At 46.3% G+C, this 24,955-nt stretch overlaps 1 protein-coding gene and 1 long non-coding RNA gene across 3 annotated transcripts in view; both read right to left on the reverse strand.

Moving 5' to 3' along the window:
* Positions 1-14,750, reverse strand: part of B4galt1 (beta-1,4-galactosyltransferase 1) — a 46,856-nt gene extending 32,106 nt beyond the window's left edge. Inside the window, exon 1 of one of the 2 annotated variants that reach the window (NM_053287.1) lies at positions 14,107-14,739. In NM_053287.1, coding sequence (NP_445739.1) covers positions 14,107-14,521 — 415 coding nt within the window. In that variant the 5' untranslated portion in view covers positions 14,522-14,739. Of the gene's footprint in view, positions 1-14,106 lie in introns of both variants that reach the window. The other variant, XM_039109259.2, reaches the window with a different exon arrangement.
* A 2,199-nt stretch (positions 14,751-16,949) lies between these two features.
* On the reverse strand, positions 16,950-20,659 carry LOC134486929 (uncharacterized). Its single transcript, XR_010066502.1, has 2 exons — positions 20,548-20,659; positions 16,950-17,103 (listed from the first exon to the last, which is right to left on the reverse strand). It is a non-coding gene; the product is annotated as an uncharacterized LOC134486929 (long non-coding RNA).
* Positions 20,660-24,955: the final 4,296 nt, after the last annotated feature.

Below are 24,955 nucleotides of genomic sequence, written 5' to 3' on the forward strand. Positions count from 1 at the left end.
GCTGGGGTGCCAGTTTAGGAGTGATGACGCCCTTCCCAATGCTGAAAACCACCTGACGTCACAGCTGAAAGACAACAAAGCAGAGGGCCTCTGCAGCTAAAGATGGCAGAGATAAAACTAAAAGATGAGTGAGACTTCCTATATAAACGGAAAGTCAGGTCCAGGTGGCTTCCCCAGAAAAGGCTACCTGATGCTTAAAAGGGCTAGACAAATGGACACCAAGTCTTTCAAACACAGAAGAGGTGGGTGGGGATATCCCCCCCTCATCCTCTGAGGCACTGTTATCCTCATACAAAGCCAGACAAAGGTGTCACAAGGAAAGAAAATTACAGACAAATTTCTTACAATTAAAAAGCTAAAACTACATGCTACCAAACTCAAACGAGCAAAAAATAAGCACAGTAAATACCATGACCAAGTGATATTTATCCTGGGCATACAAGGTTGCCTCAATAGCTAAAATCATTCAACATGAAATATGCATATATTAATATAATGGACCAAAAAGGAAAAACAAAAAACAAAAACAAAACAAACAAAAAAACAAAAACAAAACAAACTCACATGAGTAACAAGCACTGTCAAGACCCATAGCCTCTCAATGGTAAAAACACCAGACTAGGAACGGAGGGGGCTTCACCACCCTTTTTATTGTTTTAACATCTGTGTGTGTGTGTGTGTGTGTGTGTGTGTGTGTGTGTGTGTGTGTGTGTATCTTGTAACTCAAGTCCACAGCTCTCAAGTGAGAGTTTGTAAAGGGCAACATCATGTGAGGGCAGGGCAGGTGTGGGTTTCTTCAGTTAGGACTCAATCTGGTTCTCCAGGCCCAGTGACAACTGCCCCAGCTTTACAAGACAGCACTAGTAAGCACGCCAGTATCTTACAATGAAGCCTCTTAACTAATCATGGCTACTCTAGCAACATCAGGCAGGAAGATATTCCAATGAGCAAACCCTCGTGATAAACTGAGACCCAGAGATTGCAGGACATTGGCAAGAGAAATGACATCTGAACTGGGCATCCTGGATTTCAACTCCAGCCCCTATGTACAACACAGCAGTCTATCCCGGGCCTATGCCTTAGGTTTTCTACCAAATTCCAGAAGTACACCTAGCTGAAGGTACTTATATTTGTTCTCCATTTGTTTGTTTCAAGACAGGGTTTCTCTGTGTAGAATTCTCTGTTTTATTTTTTAAGATTTATTTATTGTATGTGTATGAATGTTTTACCTTTAAGTATGTAGGTGCACAATGTGTGTGCCTGGTACCCAAAGAAGTCAGAAGAGGGCTTCAGAGCTCCTGGAATTGTAGCTTTCGGATGGTTTGGAACCACCACGTGGATGCTGGGAATCAAACCAGGGTCTTCTGCATGAGGAGCGAGTGCTCTTAACCGCGCTGAGCCACCTCTCCACCCACTTTTTAATTTTAACAACATTAAAATTAATATCACCTCTCCACAAAAAGTCCAATACTCCCTTCTGGCTTCTTCCCAAAACATTCAACTGTTGTGGTCTGAAAACTGACAAACCACGTCCACCTAGGGACGTGCGTAGACAGCCATGAACACCTACAACACGGAGGAAGCACGAACTCCAGAAAGGTTCCCAGTGTGGATTTAACAAGAGGAAGCCCTTCTTCTTGTGGCCTGGAGTAGGTCTGTCCACACTGGCCAGGCCGGGAGGTGACAGCTCTGAGCTTTCCACTTCCCTAGGCTTTGGAGTCTCACATCTCTCTATTTGGAAGTGATTTTACTGTGCCAGCCTAGGGAACTCGGTGCACTCCTCCTGTGCCCAAGGAACAGTACTGATCAATAATTCCATGCTTCATGCCACTGAATTTTCTTGTCAACACTCGAAGGAAAGACCTGATCCCATTTCATGTAGGTAAAACCAACTGTGTCCTGATTCAATGAACCCAGAGTGCCCATTAAGTTAGAAGGGAACTGTGAATTTGGTAGAAGACCCAGGAGGAGCCTAGTACAGAAAGATAGTGTCCCTTATACGTTGAGAATGGCCTTATCGCCTGGATCTATAAACTTGGGGTCATTAGAAATCACTGGCTCAATGAACAGCCTAGTAAGATCACCAGTGGAAGGGGAAGCCCTTGGTCCTGCTAAGACTGAACCCCCAGTGAATGTGACTGTTGGGGGGAGGGCGGTAATGGGGGGAGGATGGGGAGGGGAACACCCATAAAGAAGGGGAGAGGGAGGGGCTAGGGGGATGTTGGCCTGGAAACCGGGAAAGGGAATAACATTTGAAATGTAAATAAGAAATACTCAAGTTAATAAAAAAAAAAAAAAAAAAGAAATCACTGGCTCTAATCACTTTATCATTTATGCGATTAAGCAGGCTTTTATTAGTCTCCCAAAAAGGACTGTCCTGACAAGCATGAGGTACTGAATGCAATCTCCACCCGTAAGCCAAATAAAAAGGCACATGCAAGGAAAATAGGAGCCCTTCAGACCTGCAGACTTTAGTCAACGCGTCGATCTATTTTTAATCCAACATCATTTCAGCGTTCTTTGATTTGAGCACTGTTATTAGATTCTGTACACCTGAGCTGTTATATGGGAATTTGTCCACCCACGTTAAATGGCCAGGCTAGTCTATCGGAAGCTATTACTGACAGTTTCTGTGGCTGGCTGCATGCAGGTGTGTAACCAGCAACCAACTCACAAAGGTGTAGATCAGTATCACTTTAAAGTGTCAGGTTTTTATAACTAACATCTAATCCTATTCTGCAGGGTTGGCGTTACACATAGGAAGGAGGAAAGGTCACTCTTAATTGTATAAACCATCTCCACTTATGGAGTACAAAGAATCAACAGACTCCTTTTTAGAATACTGAGTACCTGGGCAGGAACAGCCTAGAGGGAATTACTGTCAGGAACAGAATGTCTCACTTGGGAAATCACACACACACACACACACACACACACACACACACACACACACACACACACACACGGGAGGGAGGGAGGGAGGAAGGAAGGGAGACGAAGGCTGGAGAGGTTCACATGAGGCTCAAGATAGACTCGGCACTCTGTTTAGCTTCACATTCTTTAGAAGTCAGGAATTTCAAAGTCTCTGAATGACCCCAAACTTCTCAGAAAGCAATGTGGCAGTTTGAACCTATGTCATCAAGATGACCATATGTGGCCTACAAATTCCTTCCAAGAATTTATCCCAAGGAAGTAATTCAACTGAAATAAAGAGCTATGCCCTGCAAAATGTGTTCAAGATCAGGACAGTGAAACCTGGAGTGAAGAACACTAAGAAATCATCAGTGAGGTTAGTAAAGACGCATGAGGCTGAGGCAGGAGGATGTGAATTTCAGGTCAGCCTAGACCACATAGTGAAAACCAGAGTATATCATATGAGAAAAAAATCTAATTAGAAAAGTCAAATTTTGTAATTAAAAACAAGTTAGGGGCCGGAGAGATGGCTCAGTGGTTGAGAGCACTGACTGCTCTTCCAGAGGTCCTGAGTTCAAATCCCAGCAACCACATGGTGGCTCACAGATGCCCTCTTCTGGTGTGTCTGAAGAGAACTATAGTGCACTCATATACATAAACAAAATCTTGGAAAAAAAATTAGGCCTGGTGGGAGTGGCACTCAGGGGACAGAGGTGAGTGGCTCTTTGGGTTCGAGACCAGCCTGGTCTACAGAGTAAGTTCCAGGACAGCCAGGGATACACAGAGAAACTCTGCCTTTAAAAAATTTAAATCATATTAATATTTAAGAATTTTAAGAAAATCTTAAAAAGCTAAAAAGATACTAGGCAGCCACAACACAAGATAACCAGGTTAATTAGAGGCAAAATTACACTTTGGAAGGTAAGGGACCGGACCAGCTCAGTGGGTAAAGTACTTGCTCTGACTGCTTGGAAATCTGAGTTCAGATCCACAGCATCATATAAAAGTCAGGCATGGTGGCACAAGTCTGCATCCTTGTATTGGGAAGGATGAAATAAGTGGATCCCATAGCTAGTAGCCAGCCAGACCAGTCAGTGAGCTCCAGCGTTAATGAGAGACCTCAAAAACTAAGGTGGGGAACTACTGAGGAAGACTGAGACACCGATCTCCAGACTCTACATGTGGATGCAAACGCACACATGCACACACAGAGACACAAATGCATACAGACATGCACGCAGACATACACAGACACATGCATACAGACATGCACACAGACACACACAGACACACAAACACACATGCACAGACACAGACACACAAACACAAACACAGACATGCACACAGACACACATGCATCACAGACACACACAGACACACAAACACACATGCATAGGCACACACACACGAGGCTGGGCTGGGGGTGTGGCTCAGTGGTAGAGTGCTTGTCTAGAACATACAAGGCTCCCAGTTCATTTCCTGGCCCCTGACAAGGGGGAAATTCATCGAAAGTAAGACTTAGAGTCCTCCCCACCTTGTTCAGTTTCCCATCCCATTCCACTCAGATCCACTGTTCGAAAACACCACATGGAAAATTCCAGAAGCAATTCACCATTCATAAATAACTTATAACACATTGGTAACAATTATAAAATTGCTCCATGTTTACTGCTATTGTCTCTTACTTACTATGCCTGATTTATAAATCAAGGTTTGTCATGGGCGAATGGGTTTCAGTACAATTTTTGTGGCCTCAGGTATCCTCAAGGGACGGTATAGAGTTTCTACTATCAACAATAATAACAAAACCGGAGCTAGGCAGTATTTTAGGCCATGATGGCCACTCCCTAAACCTCTCATCTCTTAAGCAGATTCTCTTATTACTACTACCCCCATTTTATATGTAAGAACACTGAGGCCCAGAGACAGTAACAACCGTTTCACAGCCCACAGCTGCCTCTCGTAAGACAGGGGCCACTCCTCACTTCGCTTTTTAAGTCATTTTCTTTTCTTTTCTTTTCTTTTTTTTTTGTCTGTGTGTCTGTGTGAGTGGATACTGTGTCTGCCAAGTGCCCTTAGCGGTCAGGAGATCATCAGATCCCAGGGCTAGAGTTACAGGTGGCTGTGAACCAAACTCGGGTCTCTGGAAGAGCAGTGCACGCCTAATGGCTGTGCCATCGCTCTAGGCTCCATTTCTTACAGTCAGTCATGAACCTGCTACAATCATCATGCCTATTTGACAGTGTTGACAAACTCCTGAGAAGAGGCCTCACCACAAATGCTCTGAAAGTAGTGGGCGTCACAAGGAACTTCCTGAGGCCTTTCAGACCCAGCTATATCTACCATCTCCACACAGACCCCACACTAGAAGTTAAGAAGGAGAGAAAGACAGTTCACTTGAACTTCAGAAATGCAACATGGCCTAAAGGAGTCTAGATTGGTCTAACACGCAAGGAGAACTCTGAGTCCACCGGTGTTTCAGGCTTGACTCTGCCCTCTACAGACAATGCGCTGGTCTTGCAAACTCCTAGGAAACTCCCTCTTTCATGGCCTCACTGAAGTCCCCTGGCCTCCTGCGGCCTCCAGCCCTGCCAGGCAGCCTGAGGGGCAGGCAGCACTGCCTCTCTTTCATCATCTTCCCTCTGCCTTCACTTCCTCTCCTACCCTATGGGTAACTGGAGGGCAACAGCTGGATAGTTGGCTGTGTGACAGCAACTAGAAGAAATCACAGGCTATTTCCAGCAATAGACCCCAGCCCACCACAACATGGGAGAATGTTCAGACAGGCTAAGACAGGGTTTCCAGAGCCAGTGTGTGTAAGGGGCCCTGTCTGATGCTGGCCCTAGTCCAGACCACCCATTTCTCTCTGCCCCTTAGGCCTCTGAACAGCAAGGTTTCTGCATCTGGCTGGCCAAGATTCACCCACGGTAAAGGGACTCTTCTACAACAGAGGGCTGGACCTTGTTTGTGTCTACCTCTTGCACTTTGCATGATATGGTTTTTCATTAAAAACCTGCCCTAGAAGCAAGTGAGTCACTGTCTGTCCCCTTCCTTGGGGGTCTTTCTAAGTATGCTGGCCAGCAGAGCCTCTATGGAGGCTGCTTACAGTGTTAACCTGAATGTAAGAGGCCATGTCCCCCTGCTTGCCTAACACAAATGTCAGCTTCTCTGAGTCTCCCTCAAAAGACTGCCTGTCTGTCTGTCTTTTTTCAAGCTGTTGGTGTCCTGTCACACCAACAGCAGCTCTGTGGTTTTAGGATGTCAAAGGCAAAAGGACATTATGCAAAACAGGAAGGAACTTTTAAAGAAAATGCTAAAGACATTTTTAGAATGAACTCTGTCATTGGGCCAAGCCTTTACTGAAGCCCCTGCCGGGCCCCTCCAGGCCCATATGGAACGGCAGGAAGGAGCCTGACCCTGACACTGTGTGAGTCAAGCAGGTCTGGCAGAATCCTGTCCCTTCAGTGCAACTTTGCTCTAACTCCCAAGACTCGGTGCCAAATGACCCTCAGCAGATTCTCCGCACCAAACATTCCCTCTGAAGAGAATCTAGCTCCACTGATGACATTCAAAATGGAGTAACTTCAAAATACACTCCTTGGGAACAGCCAGGCAACAGCAGCCTGAGGCTTTACTGACGTAATCCACCAAGTCCTCGTAGAAAACCAGCCTCTGTTGCTCTCCCAGGCTTTTCCCTTAAGAGAATTCCCGGAAACGTAAAAGATTCTCAGTCCCCAGCCCCTCCCTGGAACTCAGGAACATGTGGTAGTAGAAAAAGAATGTCATGTGTTTCAGAATCTGATTTGCTGGCTCCTTTCCCAACGCCCCTCTGTGTCACACCTCAATGATGTCAGCAGTACTGGGTTAGCCCAATAGTATGCATCCAGCACTTAGCTCTGGAGCCATATTAGGCCATATAAACTATACAGGGACTGGGCAGCTAGGGAAACAACTAGAGAAGTTACTGAGGAAGCACTCTCTCCATGAATTTCATTTACAGCAGATCTTTGCTCAGACGGATCTACAGATCTGCTTGGGGGCTGTACTCTGGCCCTACCCCAGGCACTTCTTCAGCCTTCTCTCCTTTTGATTAGAATTCTAGACATATCATTCCACATAAGTGATATTCATTTGACTGCACTGTGCAAACCTGTAATTTCCCGAGGCACTTAACCCTTTGTGAGAAAGCTTGAAACTCAGTGCTTCTCAAAAAGAATTCATTCATTCTTTTCTCTCTTTTGGAAAATGTTCTACGGGCACCACCAAAAAATAAAGTACGAGTTTGTCCACAAGGCTCACTACACCACCAGGAAAACAAAAACCACATCTATGTGTCTAACAGCCGAGGATAAGAGAGCTACGCCATATGCTGCTGACCAAGAGGATACTGCTCTTGTGATTTACTGGTTAGTTTTATTTTATTATTTTCTCAAGGTGTTGGGATCAAGCCTGGGGCCTCACACCTGCTGGCAATCACCCTTCCACTAAATTACATCCCCACGCCCATCCCACCTTTGTGTGTGTGTGTGTGTGTGTGTGTGTGTGTGTGCTTTTCTTTTAAAGATGCAGGACCAAGATTGTAACAGAATCTTAAATGAAAAAGGATGATCACCAAGCTACCTACATAAATTCCTATCAGTCGATTCCTCCTGTAAAGACCTCTTAGTTAGGATTCCTATAACTTCATAAAAGACCATGACCAAAAACATGGAGGAAAGGGTTGATTTCCTCATCATCAGGCTGCAGTCTGCTCAGAAGCTTTCTTTTAGCACCCAGGACCTGTCCAGGAGTGGCGCCTCCCACACCCACAATGGACCGGGTGCCTCCCACATATACCAATCAGTAAGAAAATGGATCATGGGCTTCCTCACTGGCTAATCTAGTGGGAGGATTTTCTCACTTGCAGTTCCCTCTTCCCAAATGACTCAAATATGTGTCAAGTGACATAAAAACTAGCCAGTACATGGAGTATGGTGCCACCATAACTGGAGTCCTAGTCCCAGACAACTTGAGGCAGGAGTTAAAAGCCTAGGCTACCTTGCAAGACATTGTCAAATAAAAATAAAATAATCCAGGAACAAGTTATCAGCTGTATTCTTTTCTTAAACATGCAAGAAGAGAAGTCCAGCAGAAAGCAGGGGGACATGTTTATGTTAGGTGAAAAGAATGTGGTTTTCATTTGTATGTTTTCAGAGTTGAAGATCGTCAAACCTAGGGCGTCCTACAAGCGCTCTACACTGAGTTAAACCCTCCCACCCCACATTATTTTCCACAAAAATTATTACTAAGACTTCACAAAGAAAAAGGCAAACACAGACCCATATAGCCTTTGTCCCAATACCTGTGAGGCCAATCATTTTAGTTACACAATACACCAGGAACATACTTAAAATCGCTGCCACAGAATTCAACAGCTAATAAAAGATACAGCCCCTGGCCCTCAGTTGTATAAGGAAGTGGAGGGCTCTGGCCAAGCTGAAACATGGAACCTGAATGCTGAGTATGTGACTCACCCCTCTGTCTTCTATTGACCAATCCCTTTAAGCCACATTCACCAGAACCACCTCGGGCCAAACCACCACAGCCCTCAAACCTAGAAACCTCTGACTTTCAGAACAGGCCTTAGAGAGCTCTCCTCAGGGCGATGGCTCCTTCGCCTCACCCTGCGGAGTTCCAGACAAACAAGGCTTCACAACTAAGGTCTTTTCAGCCACAGCCACAGTCAGCTTTCAGGAGACTTTGACAAGTTTAGACACAGGAAGGCTGGCACATCACGTATGGCAGAATCAAACATAAAATCATCATAGTGCCGGAGTCTCAGAGGATTTGGACCAAAAGGGAGGTCTGTTTGTCGTAAAACTACTCCAGAGCTGGGGAGAGGGACCAGTGGGTAAAGTTCTTGCTGTGAGATTATGAGACCCTGAATTTGGATCCCCATGTAAAAGCCAGACCATAGCATGTCTATATCCCCAGTACTCCTGTAGGGAGATTGGGAGGTGAAGACAGGAGAATTCTGAACAGCTCATGGGACAGGTACCTGAGGTGTATACAGCAGCAGACAAGAAACCCTGATTCAAACAAGGTGAAAGGCAAGGACTACTAAGGCCTGAAATTGTCCTGTGACCTCCACAAGAGTACCGGGCAAGCATGCAAACATATTCTCTCTCTCTCTCTCTCTCTCTCTCTCTCTCTCTCTCTCTCTCACACACACACACACACACACACACACCACACACACACACACACACACACACACACACACACATACACACTGACTTTTTTCTTATTAAAAATTAGCAGGAACAAACAGGGAACAGAGAATGGGGACAAGGAACAGAGGCTGTAAATAACTGGGACATGAAAGAATCATATATATATGCCCCTTTCACAGAGACCCTTAGCCCACCGATCCCAAGAGGATCCTGCTTACTGTGCTTCCGGAGTCTGAATGGTCCCAGGGCAGAATCGTGGGAGGACTTAGGCCGACTTGGCATCAACTGCCCCACCATCCTCAACCCCTAAATTAGCTTGGAAATCCCTACCCTGCTGCCACTCAAAGACCATAATACCCAGGCAGATGGCTGTTGATATCTCATTATAATCATTATAAAGCAGCAAGTTGAGATTACCCAGCAGAGCTAAGGTACGGCTTCAGAAAGAAAAGGAAAACTTTTCACACAATCAAATAAAACTAGGAGGGAAGAACGGTAACATCGAGCCTGAGTTTCTTTCTGAATGAAAGGAAGATAGGATAGAATATTAGAGAAAGGAACATGAGATCGAGGGCACGTGCACACACACACCCCCCCCCACACACACACACACAGGGTGGGGTGTTCAGAGACATTAGTACAAAAAATTAAGTCTCTCTTGCCTAAACTTCTAGTTGCTACAAGGAAGACATTTTGTTTTCTTTATAGCTCTAACTCCACACAGTGCACACTGTACATGAGTGACGTTACCACAGTCATCCAAACATCCGTGTAAGACCTTTCAGAGGAAGGGATGCACAAGCACATCTTATAAGGATCTTCTGTCCACTCTCTGGACTATATCAGGACAGCTCCTGGTCCTCTGAACTAGTCTCTCTGGGCATTAACCTGAGGCAAGAATACCAGACCCCTCTCCAGGGGGGCTAAGCCAAGAGACAAGGGCTTACAGCCAATCCCACATTTGGCTCCTGTTTGCCATGTCCCAAGGAACATCTACCTGCTCTTTTGCCACAGGTGGTTCCCACACTTGTTCAGAACCTGGGCTACTCCCTTCCCCCACCCCCGTGCTGGGATTAAGACCAAGGCCTTGTATACGCAACCACTGAGCCACACCCCTAGCAAGTGTAGAATAAATGTCATTCAGGGACCACTTCCACTCCCTATTTGGGAGAAACGAACAGGTTTCATCCTGAAAAGGATCCAGATTGTCATGGAGGGTATTTCTGAATGACCTTGGCAATCGGGTTTCCATTTTACAGTTACCTCGATGTCTAAGTTGGGAAATGCTGAGGCCTTCTAATGCTTTTCGTGGAATGTAGGTTAGGGTACGTCCAATATGACTGGTAGATAAAGAAAGGCATTACAGTCTGTGTGTGATCAATAAATTATTGCCTCCAGAGAAAAGCAGCAAGACCAACTGGCTTAAAGGGCTAGGTACCCAAAGTCAAAGCTGTAAGATCTGCATCCAAATGAAGAGCTCTGTGCCTCTTCCAAGACCCAGGATGAGATTCCAACCTAAATCCCAAGAGCCATCCCACAATGGGTAGCTCAAGGACAGCCCTCTTCCAAGTCTCACAGCACAGGCTGTTCTGATCGGCCTGCTTGCATCTGCATGTGCACACGTGGGTGAAGACAGCACGATAAAGAGGAATGCCTGAGAGCCGAGAGCCCAGTACTTCATCTTCAACTCACACTCCACGGCAGGGGCTCAGCTAAAAGAACCCCCAAAGAGCCAGGGAAATTGGCTAATGAACAAATGCTCTAACAGGGCTGTTTGCTTCTAGATAAGAACCCTGGGCCAGCAAGATAGCTCAGCAGGTAAAGGTGCTTGCCACCAAGTTGACAACATGAGTTCCATCCCTGAAACCTCTGAGCTCCACACTCATACCGTAGCATATGGGTCTACATATGAACACACATATACAAATAAATAAAAGCCACACACACACACACACACACACACACACACACACACACACCTTCCTTTTGAGCAAAGGGTAAAAGGGGTCTCTGAGGTTTAAGTTGACCAGAATTTACTGCCCTCTTGAAAGATCTGTACTATCTGTTCCAGACACCAGCTAAGCCACCCAGCCCTGCTTCCCCAAATCAATCCAGCCTGATATGCTATCCCCTTTTCCACCAACACCACACCCAAAATGTCTGTGCCACAGCCAGTCAAATCTTGTTGAGCTGTGCCAAAGACGAGCAGATAAAACCTTCTGGAAAAACATAAACATTCCAGGAAAGAACCACAAGGCTGTGCCTCCTCTCATCTTGGGCAAACATTCAGAGGGCCAGAAAGGAGAGCTCATTGCTACAGCCAGTAGAGTACACAGTGACAGTTACCTGGAGACCTGTCACAGGGCTACAGAAAACAGCCAGAACTAACTAGAGTTCTTTCTGGGCAAATAAAAGGACTTCTCAGGCCAGGCCAGCTAACCCCTGTAGCCCACACCGGGTTGGGGAAGGACGGAACAGCCAGCCAGAGACTCACACTAGCCCCACAATGAGAGAGGAGTCCCCACCACCACTAGTACTGCAAACAATACAGTCTGCCCCAGTCATACATATTGCCTAAGCAGGATCCCAACCTCAGTCTATCTAAAGTCCATTCAAATATTCTGACAAACCGAAAACAGATCAAACGGCAACCCATCGGCAGCCTAGTCTGGTCCCTTACCACCTCAAAGTCACCAGCTATCAACTGAAAAAGATCCAAGCATCTGGCTTAGACCACTGGACATTAGAAAGCAGAGGAAAGTTAGGGAAAGGAACTGCAAATAGTGAAAAGGCCACTGTGCTAACCCCCAGGGATGCTTTCTCCCACCAACCTCAAAACCACGGCCAAGGGCTTTGGCTGACACCTGTCCTGCGGAACAGATGGGCTTGATACTACACACACACACACACACACACACACACACACACACACACACAGAGGCCCGGATACACATAAAGCTTCCTCCTGGCCGAGAACAGCCCTCCAACAGCTACACTTAAGCACTCAAGTCTAAGGGCTCAGTTTAAAAAAACAAAACCTAACCTTCTACTCTTGTTTCTGGGATTGCGGCCTCAGCAGCAGCCTAAACATTAGTCCCACGCAAGTCACATGAAGGTAGCCAGGCTAGAAGAGGCCAGAAGAGGCCAAGGCCTCTGACTCCAATCTAAAATGATCTCTCTCAGCAAGGTCCTTTTGAGCTGCCTATTTCAGGATCAATTTAGCAACCCACACTACCAAACCAAACCGAGCGGAACTACAGTTACCACAGTCCCTCATATTTCAGCAGGAAGAACCCTATCCTCCGAACAACGAGAAACTTGGGTGCCTGGTTTTCTCTTCGAGACAGGGTCTCATGCACACTTAGTTTTATATGGTGTTGGAATCAAACCCAGGGCTTTGGGCATGATAGACAAGCATTCTACCAGCTGAGCTATGTCCCTGGCTCTGGAGTACTTTACGAATTAATTTGTCTTTTTCTGCATAATGCTTGGGCAACAATCAAAAACAAAACCAAAAGGCCCAGCCAGACATTCTGTAGTCTGGGGACTTCTCCTCCTCCTCCTCCTCCTCTTCCTCCTCCTCCTCCTCTTCTTCTTCCTCTTCTTCCTCCTCCTCTATGTTGCTCAGTTCATCTCCACGGAGGTCTAAGAAATCGCCACTTCAGATCCTCAAACTGTATTGTCGATTACTTGCTATCTTGTCCTGAGTGCCCACTCTGTACACAATCTCAATTCGTCCTAAAAATAACCCCATGAGGTAAGCACAGACAAGTCCACTTTACACCATGGGAAGAAACACCATAATATGCTTGAAGTCAGACGCTTATCAGTAGACTAGTAGTTCACCTTCCACAGGACTATTCCTGTTTCCCAGGTTAACAACCAGGTCCAAAGGAATTCAATTTTCTGCTGCTCATGTTTGGCCAATTCCAAGATGTTCCTCCCAAACTAGATATGAAAATACTGAAGTAATTACTGGAGAAATTGAGCAACAGGTTATAGGAAGGCCTGCTCGGCCAAGGCTTTCTGAGAACGAGAAACAGAGCTACTGGCACGCTGCCTGCCTGTTTTTGGGGAGGTGGGATTCACTCTGAGCAACATTCTCTCAAACCTGACACAACTGTGATCTACAGATCAAAGGCCTACCCTGAGCCAGTCTCTTAGTACTAGGAATACAAACTCATATATCTGGCCCCTGCCTGGTGAAGGCCACGGTTCAGATCAGCTGAACAAGTAATGCCAGGAAAAGTACCCCCATTGATCTGGTTAATTTTAGCCCTCCAGTCCCCTGAGTACACAGGCCCTCTGCCGCTGGAGGTTAAGAGGAACCTTCAGGAGGAGGAACTTAGGGTGGGAGACAGAAGGCCCTTGGTTCAAGACCTACAAACAGGACGAAATCCCACAATTGTAGCAACTTTCTAAAAGTTCATTCTCATTATTTAAACTTAGTTACAGTGTATCATTTACTCCTTCAAAACAACTCCCTAAATAGATGTGGTTTATTATCTCCATTTACCAGAAACCTTAAAGAGAAAGTTAAGTCGCTTGTTCAAAGGCGGAGAGGAGGAAGGTGGTGGGGAAAGAGGTGGTTTGCTCACTGTCGGTCTCGGACTCAAACAGTAGAAGTTGCTACTGGTGTTGCTATAGGGAGAGAAGGTTTCAAAGCAACCTTTTGAGTCTACCCTAAATTGACCCCAACTTCAAACTTCCTGAGTCCTGGGCCAGAAAAAGTGTGTCTCCAGGGCCTTGTCTGTTGCTGGGGCCAGAAGAGCTTGTGGGCTTCCCAACAGGGTCCCAGCCTCTTGAGACACCAGTCAGCCTCTCTTCGGGTCATCCCAAAGAGGATTAAGCCCGTCTTGGGGATTAAGTACTCTGATCAAAACCTGGTGGCTGGCAGTCCTGAAAGAGATCTTAGGATAATATCCCTGGAACCCTATTGAGGAAATCCGAGGAGCCCATGTCCTCGGATCCTAGGTCTTACCGAGCAGCGGGGACTCCTCAGGGCAAGCAGGCAGAGTCAACAATCCAGTGCTGGTGGGCATTGGCACCGAAGTCAAGTTGCTCTTCAGGCCGGGGCCAGAAGCCGCATCAGGGCTGGAGTCAGAACCCGGGCGAGGCTTCGGGGAGACGCCTAAAGGAGGCGGCGGCCGCGCGCCCCGGGGCCGGAGCTCTCCCGAGGGCTGCTTGCTGGCGGCGGCGCCGTTCGTGCCGCCTTGCAGTGAAGAGGAGACTCCGACCAGTTGGGGCAGGCGGCTCAGATCGCGACCGGAGAGGTAATAGACCAGGGTGACGCCAAGGTGCAGCGCGCAGACCGCCACGAGCAGGCGGCAGGCCCGCTGCAGGGTCGCGCCCGGCATCGCGGCGCTGCCGCCCAGGAACGGCTCACGAAACCTCATCTTCCCGCCGCGGCTTTAAGAGGGGGTGGGCTACGGCTGAGAGGACGGCCCGCCCGCAGGCCGCCCGCCAGGCGCTACCCGACCACAGCGATGGAAGGAGGGGCCGGGGGGTGGGGGCCGGGGGGAGGGCTAGGACCTAGCGCAGCACCGGCCGCCTGTGGCGGAAAGTCGACACCCCCAGCCGCGGGACTCTGGAGAGATCAGCGGGGCACGAGAGGCGCGGATGGGCACGGGGCGGGGCCTCGGCCGGGGGCGGGGCCTCAACCCGGTTTCCGAAGGCTCTTCGCGGAACCTGAGGGGGCGGAGTCTGGGGGGTGGGGCCGCAAAGCGGGTCTTCGGAGGGGCGGGGCTTGAGGGACAAGGCTCGGAGAGGGGACTGAGGGGCGGAACCTTCAGCCGGGTTTTTCTGGCAGCTAAGGAAGGGTGGGGCCTGGGGGGCAAGCACTAAGGGGCGGGCCCTCGGGAGGTTGGGTTGCAGGGCGCCGCGACTCTTGGGGACTAAACGTGGCGCTCTGCCAGCCCGACTGCAGCCTGGGGTTGAGCCGGCATCACATGCCCAGCGCTCGGTTTTTACTCCTAGCGTTCACTGTGGAACTTAACTTAATTCTCTCTAAACCGTGCCTTCTGATTCAACGAGCTGCTCTCCGGTGACCCCACCACTTCCTGGCGTACCCAATGACTCGGGTATGGGCCTGGGACAGCAACTAATGAGGCCAAGAGGACTGGCCAGGTAGCCTTGGGGTAGTGAGAAACTGGAGGGGAGAAAGGTCGTCTAGGAAACCGTCTTCGACGCCCCGCGAGGCCAGCGGACGGATCCTCTGGGGCGTTCCAAAGATCCTCTCATCCTAACTGGGTCCTCCTGCCTATGAGGGGGCTACCAAGGAAGAGCGGATTATTGAGAGTCCTGCTAGGGAAGTGACCAACTCGCTTTACTCTTATTCCCACTTTGGTGTTTGCCGGATCGGGGAATATCAGGAGACTGCCCAACTTGGTTCTAGGTGCAACAGGGCCTCTAGTGCATGCCATATGGAGAAGACACATGCTGTGGGGATGGAGCATTAATTCTTAAGCCTGTGTACAGAATAGCCCTCTGTACACTGCGCTGGAACACAGTCCCCATTCGACAGAGTACTGGATCTAGGAGCCGGCATGCACACCTGTAATCCCAGACCCTGGTTGCGGAGGCAGGAAGAGCCAGAGTTTGGAGCCAGGCCCCACTACATAGTAAAGATTTCTAGGCCTTGGGGGAGAATATGCATGGATGCCTGTAAGATCTCACAGCTGATGTGCTGTGGAACTCAGGCTCCTAAACACTTTGTCACTATGCGCTCCTTTACACCTTGTTGATTTGAAGGTAGACGCTGGAATGCCAGGGAGATTTAAACACTTGAAGCCTTGAGCGGGAGGCCTCTGACCCATTTATCCTTGAATGTGGTAAGGACGGGGAACGCTAACTAATTCTAGCCACTCCTGTATTTGGAGAGTTTGTTGTTAGCCAGTATATGCCATGAAATAGGGGTTGTTAAATATCTAATGACTCATCGATGAGAAAACAAACTGAACAGTGTGACATTTGGTTGCAATCATACAAAATGTACTTATCATCAGGTGACTTCCTGACCGCTCCTCTGGCCTCTTTCTGACTGTTCCTCCTCATCTCCGTCTGTTGTATAGGCCCTGAAGCTGTGGTCCCTGTGGCTCTTTTATGTCTACACTTGTTCCTTAGGTGTGGTTCTATTACCTAAAGGCTGATGACACACCAAAACTTTCTCTCTCCAGCCCACATTTCTTCCCTAACACCCCGCCTTCTGGTATCATGTCAGCCGAATGAGTCCCGCCCACAGTAACCTAACCCCTACATCCTACCTCCATCCTCATCCACCTCAAAGAGAAGCACCGTTGTTCTTCCAGTTCCCCAACATCAAAGCCTGTTCTGGAAAAGACCTTCTTGGACTACACTATAAGTCTTGCAAAATCTGCTCCACCTGTTTGTGGTTTGGTTTGGTTTGAGATTAGGGTCTCTCTGCATAGCTCAAGATGGTCTCAAACTTGACATCTTCCTGCCTCAGTATCACAAATCTGACATTATAATTAGGCCTCCATTATCACGACCAGGAATATCTGTGAACATCTGTCTTCTTCTTTTCCTCCTCCTCCTTCTCCTTCTCCTCCTCCTCCTCCTCCTCCTCCTCCTCCTCCTCCTCCTTCTTCTTCTTCTTCTTCTTCTTCTTCTTTTCTTTTCTCCTTGTCTTTCTTTCTTTTCAACAGGAGACAACACCTCCTAGTTTTAGCCTAGGTTAGCCTAAAACTCTCTATGAAACCTAAGTGGCCTTGAGCTTTCATAAACAATCCTTCTACCTCAACCTCCCAAGTGCCGGGATTGTAGGTGTGAGCCACCATTCCTGGTTTCTAGAAACGGTTATCTTAGTACAGGGAAAGGGAAAGAGAACCTTTATTGCTAAGTTACTGTAGGGCACAAAGTCACGAATCATCTTCTGAGAGTCGGTCAGGGTAAAGAACTAACGCTGCCATCCTATGCTGCTGGGGAAACTGCTCGGGAGTGAGGCATATGAATTCCATACCTGAAAAACGAGCAGAGGGAAATGGAGACGAGTCTTTCTAGGTATAGATGATGACCAGGAGACTAGAGAATTAGGGCCACAGGTATATCCCAGGACCCTTTGGGCCAGAGAAATACAGGAAAAATGACACCTACTAGTTGTCTATTGAATGGGATGACAAAGAGCCCACCAGGACTAAGGCTTTTTATGCCTGCCAGTTTGCATCACTGTTTCACCACAGTAGACCAGAAGGAGGAGGATACGCAAGCAATTATGTCACAGATCTCTAACAGTAGCGCAGCTCCCAGGCAGCATTCATGCTAGGCTGCTGGCTGGCAGTTCTGATTCCTGTAGCAATAACCCTGCACTAGCACAGTTGGAAACTTCAAAACAGCTTCCCACAGTGCTTCTCCAAGCTCTTGTGTATGCCCTGGTGATTGGTGCTGGAGGCTAGGAGCTCATAAGGTTGAGTTATAAGAACTTCCATCTCAACCCCCTCAACTCCCTCCCCAAAGGCCTTTCCATGTAATGGCATAGGCTGGCAATGGTTTAGGTATCCTCACAGAGTGGAGGACACATTTCAAAAGTGTCCCAAGCAGGGTTGGGGATTTAGCTCAGTGGTAGAGCACTTGCCTAGCAAGCACAAGGCCCTGGGTTTGGTCCCCAGCTCCAAAAAAAAACAAAAACAAACAAACAAAAAAAAACAAAAAAAAAAAACAAATCAAAAGTGTCCCAAAACAAAGGGAGGAATATTTCCTAAGACTTGGCCTTGAAATATCACTTCTTTTTAAAATTTTTATTTGTCTCCTGTGTGCGTGTGTGCGTGTGTGTGTGAGTGTGTGTGTGTGTGTGTGTGTGTGTGTGTTCAAACATGTCACGAGTGTTTGAAGTTCACAGTACAGCTTTCAGAAGTCAGTTCTTCCGCTGTGGGATCTGACAACTGAACTCAGATCATTGGGTCTGGATGGAAAGCACTTTCACCTGTTGTTAGTCCCCAAAATATCACATTTTAGAGAATTCTTTGAATATAAATTTCAGAGCTAGACATGGTCACACAGTGCCTGTAATTCTAGCAGTACTTAAAAGGTGAAGAGAGGAAAATGGAATTTGAGGCCAGTCAAGGGTGTTCTCTCTCTCTCTCTCTCTCTCTCGCTCTCTCGCTCTCTCGCTCTCTCGCTCTCGCTCTCACTCTCACTCTCCTCTCAAGTTTTGTTTTGTTTTGTTCAACTTAGGCATGGTGGCATGCACCTGTAATATCAGAACTTGGGAGGCAGAAGCAGGAGGACCATCCTTAAATAAATAGCAAGTTCTCATCTGGACCTGGCTACAGAAGACCCTGTCTCAAATTGAACAGGAAAATTACTGGACAGTTTAAATTTAAAAAAAAAAAAAAAGGAAGGAAGGAAGAAAGAAAGAAAGAAAGAGACATCTTGATGGATATAGGACAAGCAAGAATTTTACAGGCATCGTTCATACATCAGATTTTCTAGTAGTTACCAATTATTTTAGATTCTTCTCACATTTGAAATATGTAGTATTGTATATATAAGGTTTCAAGTCCTGGCCTTCACTCTCCCTGCCCCCAAAGCTCATTCAAGTGCAAAATTTCATCATCCAAACCAGTTCCAGGTATAGTCCCTCAAGTTCAGGAACCTATGAATTATAAAGTAAATCCCCTTCCTCTTCCTCTTCACACCCTTCTGAGAAATTTGACCTAGAAATCACTAGAGTTAAACAAGATAGGTAGTCTCAATGGCATGAGCAGGCTGGCAAACGCCAACCAGGATGAGGAGGACGGAGCTGGGTAAGGAGGACAGCAGCCTACACAATGCAAATGCCAAGCAGAATAAAGGGAGCACCACAGGGTCTCAGGACCTGTGGTATGTGTGTGTGTGTGGTGTGTGGTGTGTGTGTATGTGTGGTGTGTGTGTGTATGTGTGGTGTGTGTGTATGTGTGGTGTGTGTGTATGTGTAGTGTGTGTATGTGTGGGGGGTGTGTGTGTGGGGGGTGTGTATGTGTATGTGTGGTGTGTGTGTGTATGTGTGGTGTGTGTGTGTGTGTGTGGTGTATGGTGTGTGGTGTGTGTGTATGTGTGGTGTGTGTGTGTGCGGTGTATGGTGTGTGTGTGTATGTGTGGTGTGTGTGTATGTGTGGTGTGTGTGTGTGGTGTGTGGTGTGTGGTGTGTGTGTATGTGTGGTGTGTGGTGTGTGGTGTGTGGTGTGTGTGTATGTGTGGTGTGTGTGTATGTGTGGTGTGTGTGTGTGGTGTGTGTGTATGTGGTGTGTGTGTGTGTATGTGTGGTGCGTGCGGTGTGTGTGTGTGTGTGTGTGTATGTGTGTGTGTGTGTGTGAGATCTGACAGAAACGCCTGTACAAAGTAGAGCAATCCAAATCAGGGTGTGTAGCCCAAGGGAGGAAAGGACATCATTAAATACAGGCAGCCCATTTTAAAAAGAAGCCCCGTAAGCATGTAGGTAAGGAGAGCTACTCACGTCCTCAACCGTATGCCAGTGGGCGGTAACTGCAGAGAGCAAAAGCTAAAACAAATCTTTCGATACTTGCTTGGAATGAGAGAAGCTGATAAGAGTTCACGACTCCCCGTCTAGAGATACTACGTTTTCGTTTGCCGGTGTTGGAAGCCCAGAACCTCCGGCATGCTGAGCAAAGTTTCTATCAGTGAGCTGCGCCTCCCATCCCCTCAAGTGAAAGGTAGAGAATGAAATTGATAAGAGACAGCAGCAAATGTATGTTGTAATTTTAAACGTAATCGCAGTGCTCGAAAGGTGGAGGCCAGAGGATCCAGAGTTTAAGGTTTTGAGTTGTCCAGTGAATTCCTGGCCAGCCTGGGTTATATGAGACCCTATCTGGAAAAGGAAAATGAAGGACTATGAATGCAGGGCTGGGACGTGGGTAGCTCAGTGGGTACAGTGCTTACCTAGTGTGCTTGAAACCCTGGGTTTCCATCCTCAGCACTGAATAACCCAGGCATGGTGCCAACACCTATAATAGCTGGACAGTGGTGACACAGGCCTTTAATCCTAGAATTCAGGAGACAGAGGCAGGAGGATCTCTGTGAGTTTGAGGCCAGCCTTGTCTACAGTGTTTCAGGACGGCCAGGGCTACACAAACAAACAAAACCCTAAAAAGTAAAAACAAACAAAAGGGGGGTGAGTGCCTGGAAGCAGAAATTTCACCAAAGTGATGGAGTGCGTTTAGTCACTCGGAACCCATAAAAGGACCAGGCGTTTCTCCTAAACGCCTAACTCTGACAGAGCAGAACAATGGCAAGATAGGACTGAAAACTCTCAGTCCAGAAAAGGAAGATGAATCATATCAAATCAAAGACGAAGATATGTGAAAGGACATTAGTTCAAAGAGTACAGAACGAGGTGAGCATCAAGTTAAAGGTCCACAGAAAGAGCTTGTGATCAGCTGAAGAATGGAAACCGGGAGCCCATACTCACAGAAATAAGCACATGGAGGTCTGGTAGATCATCTCAAAGTACTGCTCCGCGAAATACCAACATTTCCAAGGGAAACAGAGCAATCCAAATGTTTTATGAAATGGCCACTTCCTAGAGCCTTCCAGAATGTCAACCTCACAATAGGTAAGAAAATCTGGAAAGCTGCTCCCATTCTAACTGAAGAAAAAATCAAGAGGAATGACAAGTAAATGTACCACAGGACTCAGGTGAATCCTCTGCTCAAGTATAGTATTGATATCCACAATGAAACTGAGTGGACTAAGGACAGAATTGAAAATCTTGTATCGATGTTAATTTTATGATTATATATATACATATATACATATTTGTAATAAATACATAATGCATAACATATCACTATATTATTTATATTAAGGTTATATTAAAGATTTGGGGGTAGTGGTAAGATACTTTTTCTTCATTGGTACAACCAATTGCCTAGAAAGTTGCCTATGCTCCAAGAACCAATACATATCCATGCTCATGCAAGAAAACCTAATTAAACTCAGCAGTCACAGAACAACAACAAAGACAGGAAAACAGGGAAGTAGAAGGGAACTTAGGGGGAGTGAGAGGGGCACGAGAGGCAAGGAGCTGTGAAAATGACCAAAATCCATTATACAGGAGTCTGAAATTGTAAAGAATTTTAATTCCTTAAAAGGGCCTTGGGGATAATATGGATCATGTCAAACTCACTCTCGAGCAGTTCACAACATTATTTGCATTTATATTTAAACTTTTCTGTAACGAATCTTTCTCGCACATCCAGCATATAATGGGAAAACAGACAATAGGCAAACCGCAATCGAAACTTCCATTTAGAAAGAAGTTATTTAGAAGCACATAACAGCCATTAGTAAATCTGAAAACCAATCATGTTCCTTTGGACAATCCCCTGGGCTCTGCTACAGAGGCAGTGATTCTGTTTTTCTGTGGCTCTTACCTCTGCCCTTTCTGCTCATGGCTGCATGCTTGGCTCAGAAAGCAGCTAATTCTTTGAGTGATTCCCCCTTTTTCCTAAGAAATAGTCTATGTTTTCATCCAGCAACCTGTTGATGATGATTGACAGGGTGCCCCATGTTTAGTCCGTGTGAGCACTCACGAGTGTGTGCGTGTGTGTAGGGGTTTGATTTTCTGAGTTTTATTGCACTTCCTTCATTAGATAAAAACTAAAGCCTCAAATCTCAAGAGAAATTGTTCCCTCTTTTAGGCTAGGTTGCGAATCAGAGAGTGAATTTCAAAACACTTGAGGTTTTTGTTCATGTATCTTTCAGTTTGTTTGTTTTTTTTAATAGAATCTTCAAGCATCCAGTGCTGGCCCGGAACTTGCTAGATAGCTAAGGATGACCTGGAACTTCTTATCTTCTCATGCTTCTCCCTCACAAGTGCTGAGATTACAGACACGCATCCCCACAACTGATGGTTTGCTTAAGATTTATTTTTGTCTTATGCCTGTGTATTTGCCTGGGACTTGTACACACACTACATGTGTGCCTTTACCTGAGGACATCAGAAGACGGTGTTGCATCCCTGGTGGTAAGCCTTCTCGTAGGGAGTGGTTCTGATGCTTTGATCGAGAATCTGCATGAGAATGCTGAAGGTCCTGTTCCCCAATTGGTTCTTGATGGATCAATAAAGATGCTAGCAGTTAATGACTAGGTGGAAGAGGGGCACTTCCATGTTCCCACGGCAAGCTAGGAGACACAAAGAAGGAATGTAATTGGCCATGCTTCGGAGGGGGAGAGAGAGAGAGAGTCGCCAGTCATGTGAGATCTTGGGTGGAGTGGCCATTGGCTGATTTCTCTACTGGGCCTGGGTAGCAGACAGCGGATTAGAAACGTAACTAAGCTGAGGGCAGGTTTAAGGTGCTGAGCTTGAAGAAGGTAACCAGGCAACTAAGTTGAGGGCAGAATTAGAGACGTTGAGTTGGGAGTAAGGGCAGATTAGCCACAGAAGGCTTAAAAAAGCCTGTCCATTAAGCTAAAAAGCATATTCAAAATAAGCTAACGTGTGTTGTTCATCTTTCATCCATGGATCCAAGGGAACCAGGACTAAGGTTAGTAGCACAGTCCACCCGGAGCTTAAAGTGGGGTAGTAGAAACTGCACACTACACCTTCAGACATAAGTACCAGGAGCTGAACTTGGATCCTCTGGAAGAGCAGCAAAGGCTCTTAACCACAAGGCAATCTGTCCAGACCTCACCACACTGGGTTTTATGTAGCTCTGGGGACTGAACCAGGGCCTTATGCAAGCAAGGCAAACATTGTACCAGCTGAGACACAACATCAGGCTCCCTTAAGATTCTTTCTTTTTTTCTTCCTTTTTTTTTTTTTTTTGCCAGAGGGGTGGAGAAATGGAACAGGAGTTAAGTGCACTTGTACTTACAGAGGACCCATGTTCAATTCCCAGCACCAACATGGTGGTTTACAACCATCTATAGCTTGGATTCCAGGAAATCTGATATTCTCTTCTGAACTTCAAAGTTACCAAGCACGCACATGGTACATATACACACATGCAGGTAAAAACCATGTGCATAGAATCAATAAATTAATCTTTAATAAATTAACAAAAGTCTCTTTTGGCTTTTAGAGACAGGATCTTGTTATTAGCTTGGGCTATCTATGAATTCTTTTTCTCTTTTTTTTAAAAAATATACCATGTCTGCTGAGATTGCTGCATGTAAGGATTGTTTAATATCAGAAAACCAATTATATCATCCTCTCCTTTCAATAAACCCATAGAGAAAAAACCTTAATACATATTTATAATAATGTACATGTAACATAAAGATATAATTCAATGTATCCAAATAGATTTTTTCTTTGTTTTCAAGACAGGGTTTCTCCGTGTTGCCCTGGCTGTCCTGGAACTCCTCTGTAGACCAGGCTTTCTTTTAGTCTTTGAGATTGTAATTTTATTACATTTCTCTCTTCCATTTTTCTCCCCCCGAACCTCCCCATATACCCCTCCTCACTTTCAAATTCATGGCCTCTTTTTTCATGAACTGTATATATAAATTCTTGATTCTCCTGCCCCCACCTCCCTAGAGATTGTTGCCACATCCTATTCTGCCCTAATTTTAAGTTACTTTCCCCCCAGCTCTGGAGAATGTACTGGCTGAGCCCTCTTTACTTCCTTTAAATTTTGCCAAACCATTAGGTTTTCCCTTCCTGTTGTCATGAACACCAATAAGCTAAAAACATAGATGAACACATTTTTTGCATCTTGCACAATGTCGAAGTTACTCAATGACAGTAAGTTTATAAGGTTTAGAAGTTTAGATGACAATAATTTGGGATAAAGATCTCTCCACTAGTCACCTGGCCAAGGGTAATATAAGTTCCTTTATCCCAACTTTAGTTATGAATATTAACTCTCTCAATCACACAGCAAACATGCCCATATAGCACTATGCATATATGTCAAAGGAGGCTAATAGAGGTCAAGAGATTAGAAGTGAGTTGATATTGATGTTGATACTGATATTGATATTGGGTTGGTATTGATAAGATGGTGATCCAGACCAATGCTGGGAGAAATGGCTGGTGATCCAGACCAATGCTGGGAGAAATGGCTGCAGAAGCTGCAGAGTTCAGCTTCCTGAGTCCAGAGCAGGAAATGGCAGGTCAGATCCAGGTCCAGATAGAGGAAGAGGCAGACCAGCAGATGCGTCATTCACTAGGCTATTCAACAGTAGGAGAATGAGTTCAGTCAGGGAGTCCTCGGTATACACAAGATATCGGGTGCTAGGCCGGCATGGCACCATGCCACTGTGCTGCTGGGTACCTACTACTTTGTGGAGTTAAGAAAAGGAAGCTATTAAACCCTTTCTCCGATCCTGTGTGCCCCATAAGTTCTTGAATCTAGTTTACCCAGTACAATTTTAATAGGCCATATGTCTCAATAAAAGTACAAGGTGCCCCCCTTTCTAGTCCCAGAGGTAAGTCACTAATCAGTTCATTCTGGATGGGTGGTAAGTGGCAGATAGGGCAATCTAGGGCCACTTGAGTGACTGTAGTCAACCATTTCCCTCAAAATGAGAAGAAAGCTGCCTGTAAAATGAACTCTCCTAGAGCAATTCATATCAGAAACCAAACGAGACAAGCAAACAGCAAAGCTCCCTGCTCTACACAGCATGTAGTAAGCTAGGGTAGAGTGTGGCCTGATCTCACGGCTCTACTCGTCTGTGGGCTGCTAAAAGGCCTCAGCTGGAACTTGGAATATTGTACTTGGAAATCCCTATGAATTCAGACCACAAACTCTCGGGCTAAGGCATGATATCAATGTGTAATTAAGTTAATAACCACAAGTAACAGTTTGAGCTCCAGACTTTGATCAATCAGTCCTCACTACTCTTCAGAACTCTGCCAACTTCCCAGTCCC

This window comes from Rattus norvegicus, chromosome 5 (genome assembly GCF_036323735.1).
Source record: "Rattus norvegicus strain BN/NHsdMcwi chromosome 5, GRCr8, whole genome shotgun sequence".
Classification (NCBI taxonomy): Eukaryota; Metazoa; Chordata; class Mammalia; order Rodentia; family Muridae; genus Rattus; species Rattus norvegicus.